The sequence below is a fragment of the Endocarpon pusillum genome (genome assembly GCF_000464535.1).
Source record: "Endocarpon pusillum Z07020 unplaced genomic scaffold C716229, whole genome shotgun sequence".
Lineage (NCBI taxonomy): Eukaryota > Fungi > Ascomycota > Eurotiomycetes > Verrucariales > Verrucariaceae > Endocarpon > Endocarpon pusillum.
The window spans coordinates 299848-314830 of NW_006913567.1; the positions used below are offsets into that span (position 1 = coordinate 299848).

The following is a 14983-nucleotide window of genomic DNA, read 5'->3' on the forward strand; positions in this document are numbered from 1 at the left end:
TAGTAGCGGCTAGTTCTCGTTACCAAATTCTAGTACTATGATTCGTCAGTGTGAAGCTTCTTTAATACGTAGCTATTGTGATTAGCTGATCTGTTACATCTAACTTCTTTTAGACGTAGCTGTTTCTTGCAAAGGACGTTTATCAGTAAAGATACTAGCGAGCTACCATTACTTCAGGTCTCCTCCGTAACTAGTTAATTAGTATGCTTTGAGGGGCTACCACACGTATATAACAGGACATCCCAAACACCCATGCTCTAGCTCTTTGTCTATCATGCTTGTCTTTCTCGCTCCCACCGCGCGTATCTCTTGAATAAGCAATCTCGTAAGCAGTATGCTTTCAATCTCTCCAGCGGCACGAGACCTATGCATATAAATATCTCATATATAAACCTCCTTCGCACGTTTTACTTCTTGGTCACTAACGAGCTACGTAAATAATGGAAGATCTCGAGATGGATGACGTTGACAACCGTGTGAACCTTCGTCCTAACATTCTAGTGGATGAAGAATCATCTTCCGACAGAGGCAAGTCCAACCTTCTGAAGATTTCCGAACAAGCTGCGCCCCACGGCGCAATATTTCTACATCTGGTAAATCTCGGTTGAGCTGAAGACATTACGGAAAATACCCGAATATTGTCCGTTCTCCCAAGAAAGCTGTTGAAATTGCGCCTTTTTTAAGTTGGCGACTTCAGAATCCTCCCAGGGCAAGCGAATCCGCGGTCAGGTATAATTGGCAAGAATGAATGAGAAAACTAAGTTCTTCTGTTTATTCGAGAATTGTACAGCCATCTCGAACTCTGATATCGTGTGCGGCTATCCCGGAGAAAGGCTTGAAAGACTATATACGATGAACTTGCAAAAGAGGGGGCTGGGAGTGGTGTGCTAGAATTACACAAGGACCGACAAGCGCGAGACAAATGCAAGCGAAAAAGTTCGCACCATGTCAAGATTCATGATCTGGTATCGAAGTTTGGGTTGGGTGCTATTCTCACCTTCACGCAGAAGGAAGTGTCGCTTGGGAATATTCAGCGGTGGAGCTCTGTCCGACTGAAAATAATAGCCATTGCTCTTCAGCATGGCCGGAGAGCTTGGGGTACACAGATCTATGCAAGAACTAGGAGACGTGGTAAGAAGCGCTGTGGACCCAAGACAGGCGGGTCAGTTCGTGTCAGTATTGAACGAGATCACTTTAGGTACAATTCCTGTGCTACAGCCATCCTCGGATTCTATCAAGGTCCACCATACTCGCACACCAATCTTGACCTCTTCAAATTCCATTTCCACTTCGAGACCTGAGCACACGTGACTGCAACCTGAGCGATGAGTAAGCAGCCCTGAGCATCGACTAAGCTTTAGCTTGAGCTTCCCGTAGCTCTGAGAGCTCAGTTTCGTGTCCCCTACATTGCCCGCAGCGCTTAACCGAGATTGCCCCCAGAGTGGATTGTGGATTCTCGTGATTTGTGACAATCAGCGGCATTCCATATGCAAAATCTTAAACAGCCATGGCTACAAGAATTATTTGCCATCCACCTCTGGGGCAGACTACCGTGGTATCAGGAAATCAAGTAGGGTCTTCTCGTTTCTCCTAAAAACAAGTTGTACGACGTGCTAAATGGTTGAAGATTGGCTTCACCGTTTGCATCGAGCTTGACCGGAAAGTCGCAGAACAGATTTGGGAAGCTGTCCTATGGCACAACGGAAAGGATGGAGAATGGACTGGGCTACCGTTCAACAGCCTTACAGACGCAGCTGACGTACTAATCACCTGGTCTTGTGATATGCGAACGTTAAGACCTCCTACTGATTGATGTATAGCTGAGCATCCATACAATTCCGGACCAACAGTCGATTTGCAGCTATTATCATTGCACCTTGTCGAATGTGCTAAGACTGACACAGATACAGTTCACGTTGAGGTTTCGAGCTAGAGATCAGGCGTGGCAATGGGTCAAGGACAGCTTTGGAGAGCAGGATGGCGAGATCCGGTTCCAAGACCATGCCCCCAGGCCAGATTCATTCCAGTCGTGCTGCCCGGGTTTGGATCCAGCGTTGAGCATCACACTTGGGTGCAAAACTCCAGAGCAGAATGCAGTCACCGTCTGGGAAATTTTTGAACATGTTCCTGGTGCCGAAGACCCAAGGTCTGGGTATAGTACGCGAATGATCGGGATTCCACGCGGCTTTAGTCATTGGTTCGCACTCGTGCGCCACTCTACGGCCTGGATCGCACCAAGGCAAGGCAAAGAGAAGATCACGCTTGACGCAGACGCCATTGTCTGCTCCTTCTTGCGAACAGATGGCCTTCATTTGGTTCTCTTGGCCGTGACTGCAGTGGACGTTTTGACGGTGCTTAATACCAATGAACATGGCGAGCTACTGATGGTAGGTAGGAATGACAGTCTCAAGGATGGTCAAGCTGTCGTGGTCGCAGCGCTCGGGACTAGCTTTGAGGATGCAAATGCTGCTGCGATGGCTCGCGCAGAAGGAGTCATTCGCAGGTCACAGCCTTCACTGCCTACAATCTCGAACAAAACTGCGGGCGGAAACGTAAACGATGATGCTAAGAAACTGCAGGGCTGGTATGACGGCCTCACATATTGCACTTGGAATGCTCTTGGTCAAGAGCTGAACGAGGGCAAGATCCACAACGCACTCGAGGTCTTGAGCGAGCACGGAGTGACCATCACAAATGTGCTGATCGACGATAACTGGCAGTCACTTGATCATGCTGGCGCAAGTCAATTCGAAAGAGGCTGGACTGACTTCGAGGCGAGCGAAGAGGGCTTTCCGAACAAGTTAAGTGGCCTCACGGCGGCTATACGGCATCGCCACCCGAATATACAGCATATCGGCGTCTGGCATGGTGTCTTTGGGTACTGGGGAGGCGTGGCTCCTGATGGAAATCTAGCAAAAAAGTACAGGACAAAGCGGGTACACAAGGAACGTGACTTTTGCGACAGAGACTCTTTTACTGTAATCGATGGCGAAGACGCGTCCCAAATGTTTGAAGATTTCTACGAGTTTCTTCAAGAGTCTGGAGTCGACTCCGCTAAGGCTGACACTCGCTACTTACTCGATTGCCTGTCTGCCTCAAACGATCGCAGAGACATGATCAGAAGGTACAACAACGCATGGCTGGAAGCCTCAGCCAAACATCTCTCCATGCGTGTAGTCTCGAGCATGGCAATGATCCCACAACTCCTATTCAGTCCAGAGGTCTTCTTCAAGCGTGCTACCTCCCAGCATCAACAAAAGCTGATCATGCGCACTTCCGACGACTTCTTCCCTGAAATCGAGCCATCTCATCTCTGGCACATCTTCTGCAACGCCCACAACGCCGTCCTCACCCAGAACCTAAACATCATACCTGACTGGGACATGTTCCAGACAACTCACGATTACTCCGGCTTCCACGCCGCAGCCCGCTCTATATCGGGCGGACCAGTCTGCATCACCGACTATCCTGGAAAGCACAATCTGCCTCTCATCAAGCAACTGGTCGCAAATAAACCTGCCGGCAGCAGCGTGATCCTCCGTCCGAGCGTTGTGGGGAGAAGTGTGCAAGTCTACACTGCGCACAAGGAAGAGCGCTTTTGCAAGGTTGCGGCGTTCCAGGACGTCTCGTTTGGAGAGCGGGAACTTGCGGCTGGCACAGCTATTGTGGGAGTGTTCAACATGGGTACGCAGACACATGTCGAATTCCTGCCTCTGGCAGAGTTCCTCAACTTCGAGGCCGAGGGGATCGAGTATGCGCTGAGGTCCTTTGTGACGGGCAATATCGTTGCACCACTGTCGGGTGCGTCTGGTCGTTCACTCGTCAAATTAGAGCTGGGACATCGGGGCTACGATATACTCACATTATATCCACTGTTGCTGCTGGATGGGCGGAGAAAGATCGCTGTTCTGGGACTGCTGGGTCAGATGAGTGGAGCTGCGGCAGTCATTGGCATTGACGTCAAGGCCAGTGAAGCTGCCGTCAGCACGAAAATAAAGGCGCTTGGCTCTTTTGGTTTGTTTGTGATGGGGCAGGAGGACGGGGAGAAACTTTTGACTGGGACGGCTACGCTGTGTGGTCAGAGGATTCCGGACGCATACCAACATGTGGAGGATCTGAAGAATGGGCTCCTGCTGCAGCTGGATCTGGAAGGTGCTTGGAAGGAATTGGCGCTACCAGATCAACAAATTGTGGTGGAAGCGGCGATATAAAAGAGGATTCACCTCGAGTTGCATGCCATCTTCTGATGCTCAAACGCATCGCCTAACCAAGACAAACTACGTATACAAACTTACACCAGCGCGTCTCTAGCAGCGCTCACGCAGCATCCAACGCCACAACGAGATCACCATCGTCAACCGTGCTAGCGCACACCAGTACTGTGGTTGGGCTCTCAATATAATTTTGGTATGCTACTTAACTATGGGTTTCTACACCAAGCGAGACCGTTTCCCCATACTTGGTAGCTGTCTAGATTATCAATCTATCGCACACTTGTCCTTGAGCCGTTTCGCAAGGCCTCTGTTACCGCCCTGCCTGGGCGAGCCGGCGTGAGTGCTCGAGCCCGCCAGACTACTGGAGCTCGCCTGCCGTTGGGTAGCTGCTTGAGCTCGAGAGCCCGGCTCACTACTGATGCTCGCCTGGCTGCTCGAGCGCGATTCTGGCCGGCCAGCGGGGACTGCCTGGGCTCTGGTTCCTTCTCCCTGACCAAATCCCATGCCGCGTGGTAATTCCAGAGCGTTGTCCCACGCTACGGGTGTGTTGTTCATGGCTGCGATTTTGGTACAAACATCGGCTGGCAATCCAGCTCGTCTTCCGTCGCCGGACCTGGCGCAGCTGTTTCATTGTCAGTCATTTAATCTGCAAAAAGGGCACATGAGCGGAATTGGCCCGGCTCTCTGTATGGGAATGACGAACTAGAGCAAAGCGGCTTCTCCATGATATCGACGCTCGAGCTCAGCTCTAGCCACGCCAAATCGCCTCTCGTATCCAGGTTTATACTCCGCTATCTGACGTAGAAACGTGGGGTAGACATCCTGCGGTTCTTGTAGATTATGTTAGCTCAGAAGGCTAAATACTTCAGGGGTGCGGTGAAGGAGAAAGAATGGAATAATCTTACCGTGCGTTATGTCCTCCCGGGCCATTAACTTTATTTCAGCGTCCTTCACAGATTCAATGCCTTTGGCGGCAACCTCATAGGCTTGCTGAACACGGCTTTTCGCAGGAGTTGCTGACATGCTAACAAGGTGTCCCCAGTCTAGACTCTTGAAAAGCTTGTGGATGAGATGAGAAAAGGAACAAGCGACAGTGAAGATGGTTCGATTAACAGGACCACGAAGCGAGCTTGGGTCGGTATACTCCAATATCGGCCAAATGGACAGCTTTGCTATCTAAGTTGAAGAATACGGAAGGATCTTCATGAACCAGAGAGTCCTGAACAGCAGTGAAGAAGTTCATGTCCAGAAGAATAGAAAAGGCACTCAATTGTAGGTACTTACTTGCCAGTAATGAGACTATGTTGCAAGCCATGCCTGGATTCCAGACGCGGTAAGGCCAGAAATGGCAAATGAGGGCCACATACCGAGTAGAACCCATGTGAACTGGTCAAACATGTCGCTGGACCAAGTGCATGAGCAGTTGATGTTCGAAGCACGTTACACCGCGTTGACAGAGACGGAAAATTGCTCCGGAGATACTGACTCAGTGCCCGTCTGATCATGGCAGGCCTGGAAAGGACTATCTCGTGTGGAAGAAGTTTCACGGGCTGATCGAAACCTTGCTCGGGAGATCCGGGGTCTCGTCCTCGAAACAGTGAGTGAAGCAGTCGATGGTGAAAACCATTGCCTGTTCTCGCGACACAAAACAAAGCATCGATTCAGCTGGCAGACTATGAGAACAGGGTAAGCCTAGGCCAGAGAGGAATGTTCAGAGCATGAGCTGTAGAGAGCTCTTCGCATCGTAGCATGCATTTTGTAGGGTTACTGTATGCCACCAGCCGTGTTGTCTTTTGGGACGATTCTGTATTCATCGTGTGTTGGAAGCTAGCTAGGGGACTCGGCCCGAAGCCCCTTTTCCGTTCCGCTAGTCAGAGGCGGGCGATTTGTTATATTAGCTGTAGAACGACCAGACCATACAATTCTTGACGCATTTCTATCTGATGTGTCAGTACCGAATCATGCTCTCCAGCTTTGTGTCGACTTCTCTTCTGCCCAACATCTGCTCTGTCGTGCCACAACGAGGCTTCTGGGAGAGCCTTATTCAATACCTACAGTGACTCGCTCATCATGATAGCTTCTCTACATGATGGTTCGCCATATGGTATCCCCTTTTGATAAGGCAGGCAGTAGCGATGGCCAACAGCTGATATTTGATCTGACTCTTCCATCTGCTCTCCCTGGACCTTTTTTGCAATGGGTCAGACCTCTAAGCATATGGTAAGTACAAACAGAGCCCTTTTCTATTGCTGCCATACACCAGCACATTTGTGATGACTGGGGCAACATAACTCTCAGCTCTTTATTCATCCCCTATTGTCGTTACCAAGAGGGAACCTGATTTAGTTTCATTGCTTCCAGGGGATGGTATACATATGGTAGACAATGGACAAGTACAATGGTTTTAGCAGTACGGGTCCCGTTTAGCACAAAGTCTTATTCTGCGCCCGATCAAATGGGCATTGATATTCTGTTCGCCGAGCATTCATTAGGCTTTTCCTTTCTCTCCGCAGTACCAATTCTAGGACGAATTAGCACAGTAGTGCCAAATGAAAAGGTGCTCGCTTCAAACACCGGTTCTTACTTACCATGACCTGCTGACAATATTCTCAAACCAGCTTACCTTGACTGCTGCCTAACTAGCATAGAAGCACCAACTGTGAATATGTTGCCACAATGATTCACTATCCGGGCCCCTCCATAGACTTGCCTCCTTCGAGTTCTATTTGATAGATCTACTCGTTGATTTCTTAGCCATCCCTCCAGATTCAGCGTCCAACAGAGCCTGTTCTACACAATGGCCCGCCACGCAGCAACACTCGACGCACTTCCATCTGAGCTGATCTATGAAATCATCATCAGAGTCCCGTTTTCCAAGGATGACTTCACAGCTCTCCAACTCATCAATCGTCGTGTCTACCAGATCATGGGGAAAAGAGGATGGATGATCTTCAACGATATCGCAGCCGAGCAGTGCGCACAGGCACTTGCAATGCAACGATTGCCGTACTGCTCTCCGTTCGCCCAAGGGCTGGGATATCCCACTCAAAATCAGCTCGCAGACGTCTGCGAAATGCACCAGAAATTCGAGAAACAAGTCAACAGCATGGCCAAAGCTGAGGCGGGTATGTTGCAGCAAGGTTTGGATACCAAATACTTCCGAATCAAGGGTTGGAAGAGCAATGTCCTCACCGGCTTGAACGTGGTCAAAGCCATGGAAAAATACGTCCAGGCCCCGGCCGCCCGGCTACCCAACCCTAACATGCTGCGTGCGGAGAAGAAAGCGGTGAGGTGCAGAGAGTTTGTCGAGTGCCTACCGATATCCTACTGTCTCGCCGTCCGCCACACCACGCTCCTATCGGTGCAGGTGGTTGACTATCTTGGCCTTCACCACGAGGTCTATGACATCCGACACGGCCGTGGCCGTGGCACTGGGCTTGGAGGCGAGGCTGGCGTCGATCTGTGCGACAGGACCATGAAAGTCATGTTCGAGAATAATTACTGTGACACGACCTTCAAGCAGGCACTGTTGATCTTGGAAGACGAAGAGGGACGCAACAGCAAAGCGGCGAGAAGGCAGCTGAGGGACCTGGTCAACGTTGGTCAGCGTATACAGGGCATAGAGTTGTACAACATCACAGAGATGCTGTCTGTGGCCTCCTTTCGCCTTGACCATCACATCACCCGGAGGATCGCTGAAGCTATGGAAGATTGGGACGATTTTGCTAGCGGAGCAGGAAAAGGCTTCATTGCGGAGACACAGAGAACTGAGGGGGGAGGGGAAGAGGCATCACCGTCAGCGAAAAGTTTGGTGGAGAGCTTCCTGGATGATCTCACTGGCTTCTGAGAAGTTGCTATTCGTCGAGAGCTGTGCAATGGAACTGCGGACCTGGTACGACCCTTGGAGCTATCTGATGGAGGGAGCTTCGTGAAGGAACCGAATTGGCTTGCTGAAGCAAAACGCGGGACCCAATGCAGTCAGCGACTTGCTCCTCCGAGAGAGCTTTTTACCCAAATCCGACTTGATGTGCTCTGAAGCGAGTCGGCGCGCAGGAAACCTGACCTCTCACCTCCTTGTCCAATTCTCCAGCTGCAAAATAGCTTAGAGAAATGAACTATCCTCACTTATGTACCTGATGGCCCCTGGGTGCGGTGATGGCTGTCTCTGAACAGAAAGAATAAGCTCTTTCCCCATCCTTTCATCTTCGCATCCTCAAGACAATCCCTACTCCCCCTCCACACCAAGCACATCCAACCAGCACCCTCGAAACCATCCCTATCCAGCCCCGCTCTTCCAAGTTCTGAATTCGAAATCCTCCACATATATCATCAAGACCCTCCTATATCTTGATCCGTAGACGTAGGAAAGACCTCCCCAGCAAGCGAGTGAGCTCCCCGTTCCTCTCCATCCCAACGCAACATTAGCCAGCATGACGCAACTATCCAGCATCGACAGTAGCGCCAACACTCAACCAAACGACGAACCAAGCCACCCCGGAAGATATCGTGAGATAGTACGGACAAGGTACCGAAGTTGATCAGTTGCCCAAGACAGGATCTGGATATCTCAATGGGCGTCCGTATTCGGGGGGTAATGAGATTTGAATGGGATTGTAGTGTGTCGCTAAGAACTGCTAGGGTGATGCATACATATATCTCTGCCAGCCTGCCAGCCGGTAGGGAGGGAGGGGGGAGAGGGAGTAGGTAATGGAATACCAAGGGGGGGATTTGAATGCCAGCTCTCGTGAGCGAAAGAGGCATATGACTTGAAAAGCTTTTGGATCAGGGCTTGAGATTCTTTCATTTCGTCGCTGTGATGGTAGATAGAGTTATGGAGTCTGCTATAATAGCCTCGCCACTACGACCGACCACACGTAAGTGGATCTCGGTTCGTCTCTCAGCATTGATGCGGATTCCCTTCATCTGCGTTCCCACGAATCCGTTAGCTCCTGTATTTCCTTTAAGAAAGAACACAAGTAAACAGACATGAACTCACTTCTGATCATCTTGGCTACCGCCATCACCAAACTCACAATCATAACTCCACATCCAAAACAGATACACAGAATGGCCGGAACGGTCCTCCAGCTCTTACTCGCCAACTTCAGATAACAGAGCGGCGGCAAGATATAAGCCAAGGCGCACGCGCTCGTCGCTCCGATCAACTCAAACACCGCCCCCAGATCACAGGTGACAAGGCTGAGGCCCACTGCGCTCAACACCAGCGCCGACGTGAAGATGAGATGGCGATTCGGCTGGTAGGGCTCCTCGGGGAACCAGTAATTGTTCATCACCTCCCTGCAGACGAAGCACTCTAGGGGCAGAGTGGTGAGCATGTTGAGGCCGAAGCAGAAGCGCGCGATGTTGACGAGGATGTTGTCGGTGGGGAAATTGTTCAGGACGTTTCCCTTGGTTAGGGAACCGAAGGTGAGGAAGCCGGCAAGCGCCATGCTGAGGCAGGCGAGCATGCTGATGGTGGTGCTGTAGTGGGTTACCAGGGAGAAGCGGTCGAGGGTTGGGGTGCGGAGGGAGCCATATATCAATAGGGAGTTGTGGTGACAGACGAATGCTGGGTTGGCTAATGAGTATAGAAGAGGGAAAGGGAGTGGGGTGGGAGGGATGTGGGAAGGATTGTATGTGCCTTACCAAACGAGATGACGCCTACAGCTTGGAAGAAGCCGTTGCTCACGAACAGAAGACCTCTAAAATCACCCCTGCTCTCTGCAGGTACCCTTGCGCCCTGTGTGATCACTGTGGTGATGATTACACACATGCTGATCAACGCCAGTGTGGATGCTTTTGACAACTATGCGCCATTAGATCAGTGTTGTTCCCCGGTCCGGTAAGAAGTCCCAATACCTACCTTCGCAATATCCCTGTAAAGGCTCAACGGCCAACTAATACCAAGCACAAAAAGCACAATAACAAACCTTCTATCCGTCAAAAGCCATAGGAAACTCATGTCCCTCAGCCCCGGTATCAGAGCCTCAAGGACATGAGGAATGGTATCCCCCACAATCACACAGAATGCCACCATCCCGCCAAACGCAAATGCCCATTGCGCCACTGAAATTGCCACCAGTCCACTCTGTCCGAAACAATGCTGCATTGTAGCCTGAAACGAATCAGCTCCGGATAGCTTGCTGTTGATGACTATGAGACGGATCGTCCAATCCACAGTGACAGTCAACGCGACCAGTAGGATGACTCCCATTGTCAGCCCAGCCTGGCGAAATGCATAAGGTTGGCCGATGATTCCCGCGCCGATAATGCTGTTGGCCATGTTCATGAATGCACTACACATGCCACTCTTCGGTCTTGCGTCGGGTAGGTGGTCTTCTGGTTGGAAGGAGTCGGAGAGGAAGGGAGAATCAGCCGGCGCAGTAATACCCGTGAGTAGAGGGGCATGCTGCCTGGCATCTCCATTGCTGTGCAGATAGTCGTCTTCATCGTCGATCCATAAAGGACTGTCAGGTGGGTGGCCGTTTGCGCGAGCGAGCTCGGGGCTTGACGGTACAGCGTCGAGGTCGAAGCGCACACGGTTCGGAGTTCGAGGAGTTCGTGGTTGGCCATCGGCAGGTGGATGGGATAAGGACGATTGTCTCTTCGGTGCAGGTCGCTCGCTTGCAGTGGGTTTCTGAGGAGCGTCAGGCGCTACGGCAGAGCTGTCTTCATCATTGTCATGAGCTGCGGAACCATGCGAGAGCAGAGCCCGCTCTTCCTCCAGCCCATCGGCGTGTTCTTTGCTTTTGGCACCGACATGACTATCATCTTGGGGCATGTCTGTCCGTGAGAGGCATGTTTGGAGTGAAGTCAGTGTGCAAGATGGTAAGCCTGATTGTGTGATTTCTAGATATCAGAAGTGACAGGATTTAGTTAGTTAAAGATTTCCGCCCGGCGGCCCTTCGTCACCTTCCGCGCGTACTGAACTCTTGAAAACTTCTTGGCAAGCTCCCCTAGACAGGAGAGTCTCCAACCTAATACTATAACTATATGACAGGCACTTAAAGAGCCTACACCGCAGATCCACTAACCATGAATGTTGGACTAGAAGGGCACTTCTGAAAATACTGTATACTGCTCCACGAATTTACATCGGTCTACGGAGTAGATGCTTCCAGATTACTTGACTCGCCCATCTTGATGCCTCTTCGTAGCCGTAGTACACGCAATTGATCTTTTTCACGGCTGCGCAGACCTACTGCAGCATATACGGCCGACTCAACTGGCAAACTGGTAGCAGCTGCTCTAGTTGCAGTCTTCTTTCAGCTGGAATACAGCAGGTTCTAACAGTCTTATGTGGCCCGCCCAATGCCAGTACTTATCTATCGTTTTTGGGGGACAACCCCTGATCCCCAAGGCTATCTATGCTGGAACTTCGCTAATTGAACAATTAAAATGAGTGAAAAGTTGATCCTTCCCCGGACGCTGATCAGATCCTAGACATGGCGAGAAGCACAGTAAGGCAAATGACTGGCAGCGGCGATGCAGACCATGCAGTCGCCTTCCCTTCCATGGGAGTACCAGATCCGCCTGACGTTGACCCCATGGCTGCAACTTGCGACGTTGGCGAAGAGGATACAGAAGTCACTATTCCAGACGCTGTTGCTGTTGGAGAAGTAGAACTTGAGGAAGGGGCAGCAGCAGCAGACTTGATGCCGAATCCTATACAAAAAGTCAATAAGTAAATTTCAAACGTATCCGTGGATAGTATACCTATTCGGTCCTTGTCGAAGTCGAATACGGTGTATACATTCTTCAAAAAGACATCACCAAGCAGCCAGGTATCTGGCCCGAAGGATTGTTGCCCAACGATATTGCTTGCACAAATTTTGCCTGCCTCGTCAGGCTTGCCGACGTAATCCTTCGGCGATACATCATATGTCACGCCAGAGAAAGTGAACTGGACTGGAAGATTGGTATCACATGGGATGGTGAAGGCCTCTCTGCTATTCTCACTACCTGGGAGTTTCGCGTGTAATGCCTGGGCGTCCTTTAGAGGCATCAGAATGTAGGAGGTTCCAGTGTCAATGATTGCTGTCTTGCCAGTCAGCCCCAGACTTTGGCCATCTACTCCAGCTCCGTCGCTTGGGATTTCCCATAAGCCATCGGTTGAGACGCTGTCGGTGTAGGACAAGTTCCCGGAGAATTTCGACGAGTCCGGGGCTCCAAAAGTGATTTGGCTGTTATTTGCGCCGTCACCACTTCTTGACAAGTGCACTCCGAACAAGTTGGCCTTGAGAAGTCGTTTACTGGCCATGATATCCATCAATGTCGGCGTTCCAAGCCTGTTCGATGAGTCTCTTCCTAGGCCAAGTATACCATCCATGGGATATGTGCTGAAATCATTTGATGCATTTGAAGCCAGGCCGAACCCGATCTCCACCTCATAACCAGCAAAGGCAAAGGTATCGCTTGCTACAACACCTCCCACTTCTCCAGTGCCATAAGTTACGCTCCACTCCCTGGAAGTGATGTTCAATGTATCCGAGTCATTCGGGCCGAATGTGTCATGTTTGCTGCATGCCTGCGCTGTGCAATCAGCGCCAAATACCCATGTATTTGCTGAGCCTGAATCAATGAGCATCCACATCTCCTTGCCCTCGGAGCCAATTTTGACGCTGGAGAAGTAGGAGTAGTCTTGTCCATCTTGATGAATGGCCATGCTATCTGGTATAGTGGGTTCAGAAGCTATAGCAACAGAATACTGCTTGTCACGTTTGTTCCACTAGTAGACGTTAGGCTCCGAGCACACAACGAGCAACAGGAGCAAGACTCACTTTTGTCCGTCGTTTCTTTATATCAATGGTGGTTGTTTGGCCCTTAACGTGCTCTTGAACATTGTTTGCTTGGGGAAGAATATCTGCACTATCCTCCTCTGAATTTGAAGCCTCTTTGTAGGGATAGAAAGCTGAGACCGTCGTCATAAAAAGAGTGGCATAGGCAAACCATGATGTATGGTGCATAGTAGACAAGTCGATATGGGCTTATGGGTATAATTCAGTGATTTGGCTCTCCTATCCGATAACAAATCCGTGAAACCAGGTAGGTCCAATGATATCTTGTTCGCGACGGTCGTGGTTCTTTCAAGAGATTGTGTAGGATTCAATGCTCTGACAGGATATGGCTGTGGGCTTCTCTCAGATTAGGAATGATTTCTCGTGGAGTACCAGCCTCTTGCTAGATTTCTGTAGTATGCCAGGCCCTGCCAGTGGAATGAATGGTTGGGGGAAAGAACTGTGATATATCAGGAAGGAATGATTAAATGAGAGTGGCGCATAAACTGGATTCTCAATGAAGAGGTCCAATGGCGAGTATCAAAAGAAGGATGCCAGGAATGACTTTTCAAGGACAGTTGTTAGGCAATAATGAGCCATGAGCAGACTGCATCTTTAAAAAGTGAACGACGACGAAAAGTGGAGCCAGGCCCATGGGCACATGCCACCGAAGGAATGACTTGAATGGCCCAACTAAGCCAAGGGGGGATTCCATTCCCGATCGATCCGGCCGAATTGAGGCGTCTGCAGTTCTTTCTTTCCTTTTGCCATCATTGGCCACTTGGCTTGCAGAGTCCCCTCACTGAATCGAAATCTCTTGAGTGGAAGCAAAGGAATACGGAACCAATGGGATCCACCATGTCCAGCCATCATTGTGGAGTAGGTAGGGTGCATACCTGACGGCTTGCCCGATAGTTAAAAACTCCTTGAGTTGTTTTGGCACTGATGGTCAGGGGCGGATCCACTTCTATTGGGCTGATCCGCCCCTGTACCACCTAACGCGATAGGGCCAGAGCTAGTTAGCCACAATGTCATTCTGAGCTTAGCTAACTTAACTAAGTTAGTTACGTAGTACAACCAAAAGTCAACCTCTTGCAGGCGTCAGTGTCTCTTCCTTCTCGACGCCATATCATGGCCGCTTGCTTCAGTGCGAGATTCCATTTGTTCGGAGTTTGAGTCTGGGATTAAGATACATGGTAAAGATTGTGGTGTAGTCCTTTCTGTGTACATGATCACAACTCAGGTGCCAATGATTCGTCATCGACCACCTGCATTGCATCTACTTTAGTACGCTGCTTGATGCAATGCCTGTGGTAGGGATAACAATAATTGTGCGGAATAGTCCATATGCATCCCCATTTTGGCTTCCACAAGACCTCGAAAATCTTGGGTCTTTGGAGGTACTCCACCCTTCAGCAAATAACACCACAATTATCTCGTGGGTTTAACACATACAGTCCACAGCTGAAGCTGAAAGATTGAATGCCGATGTGGGTGTAGGCTATGATCGGGTGGTACCTGTATAATATTAAACATCGTTTGGTGGGTCTGGTTTCATTCCAGCGAACTTCGCGGAGGAAGAAATCAATGGGACGTGTTGCGTGCTAGCCTTTGTTCGACAGGGTAGCACCGAGTCATTTTCCATTGAGACAGAGGAAGACGAGGCTAACATGTCCTTCTGTTTGTGTGTCATCTCAGGTTCGTCTTTGACCTACTTGTGTTTCTTGACATGGCCTAGGGCCAGGATTCAGGCAATAGCCGGGCGAGTTTCCTTGGGAGACAAACAAGATCCGACTAAATAGGCCGGGTTTTGAAACTGAACGAGAACAGCTCTGCTTCACACTTAGTCCTCTCAAACAATCCTGCAACACAAGTTGTCTTCTTCTGGATTCTTTTTCATATGTTCTGAGTGTGAAAAGAGCCATGGCAGCCTCAGGTAGGTCAGCTCGTTCTTCAAGTTCAGCCATTTTCCCTCCGGTACAAACTCCGTTT

At 50.2% G+C, this 14983-nt stretch overlaps 5 protein-coding genes across 5 annotated transcripts; 2 read left to right on the forward strand and 3 right to left on the reverse strand.

The window, feature by feature from the left end:
* Window positions 1–440: 440 nt before the first annotated feature.
* On the forward strand, window positions 441–4211 carry EPUS_01445 (uncharacterized protein; the record flags this gene model as incomplete). Its single annotated transcript, XM_007788388.1, has 2 exons — window positions 441–593; window positions 1911–4211. The coding sequence occupies 2 exons, from the start codon at window positions 441–443 to the stop codon at window positions 4209–4211; spliced, it is 2454 nt and encodes an 817-aa protein (XP_007786578.1).
* Window positions 4212–4478: 267 nt separating this feature from the next.
* On the reverse strand, window positions 4479–5237 carry EPUS_01446 (uncharacterized protein; the record flags this gene model as incomplete). Its single annotated transcript, XM_007788389.1, has 3 exons — window positions 4479–4836; window positions 4918–5044; window positions 5120–5237. The coding sequence occupies 3 exons, from the start codon at window positions 5235–5237 to the stop codon at window positions 4479–4481; spliced, it is 603 nt and encodes a 200-aa protein (XP_007786579.1).
* A 1774-nt stretch (window positions 5238–7011) lies between these two features.
* On the forward strand, window positions 7012–8061 carry EPUS_01447 (uncharacterized protein; the record flags this gene model as incomplete). The annotated part of the gene is made up of 1 exon (XM_007788390.1): window positions 7012–8061. The coding sequence occupies one exon, from the start codon at window positions 7012–7014 to the stop codon at window positions 8059–8061; it is 1050 nt and encodes a 349-aa protein (XP_007786580.1).
* A 953-nt stretch (window positions 8062–9014) lies between these two features.
* On the reverse strand, window positions 9015–10995 carry EPUS_01448 (uncharacterized protein; the record flags this gene model as incomplete). The annotated part of the gene is made up of 4 exons (XM_007788391.1): window positions 9015–9163; window positions 9211–9792; window positions 9861–10020; window positions 10078–10995. The coding sequence occupies 4 exons, from the start codon at window positions 10993–10995 to the stop codon at window positions 9015–9017; spliced, it is 1809 nt and encodes a 602-aa protein (XP_007786581.1).
* Window positions 10996–11646: 651 nt separating this feature from the next.
* Window positions 11647–13180, reverse strand: EPUS_01449 (uncharacterized protein; the record flags this gene model as incomplete). Its single annotated transcript, XM_007788392.1, has 3 exons — window positions 11647–11879; window positions 11931–12942; window positions 12995–13180. 3 exons carry the CDS (start codon window positions 13178–13180, stop codon window positions 11647–11649), a joined length of 1431 nt encoding a protein of 476 aa, XP_007786582.1.
* Window positions 13181–14983: the final 1803 nt, after the last annotated feature.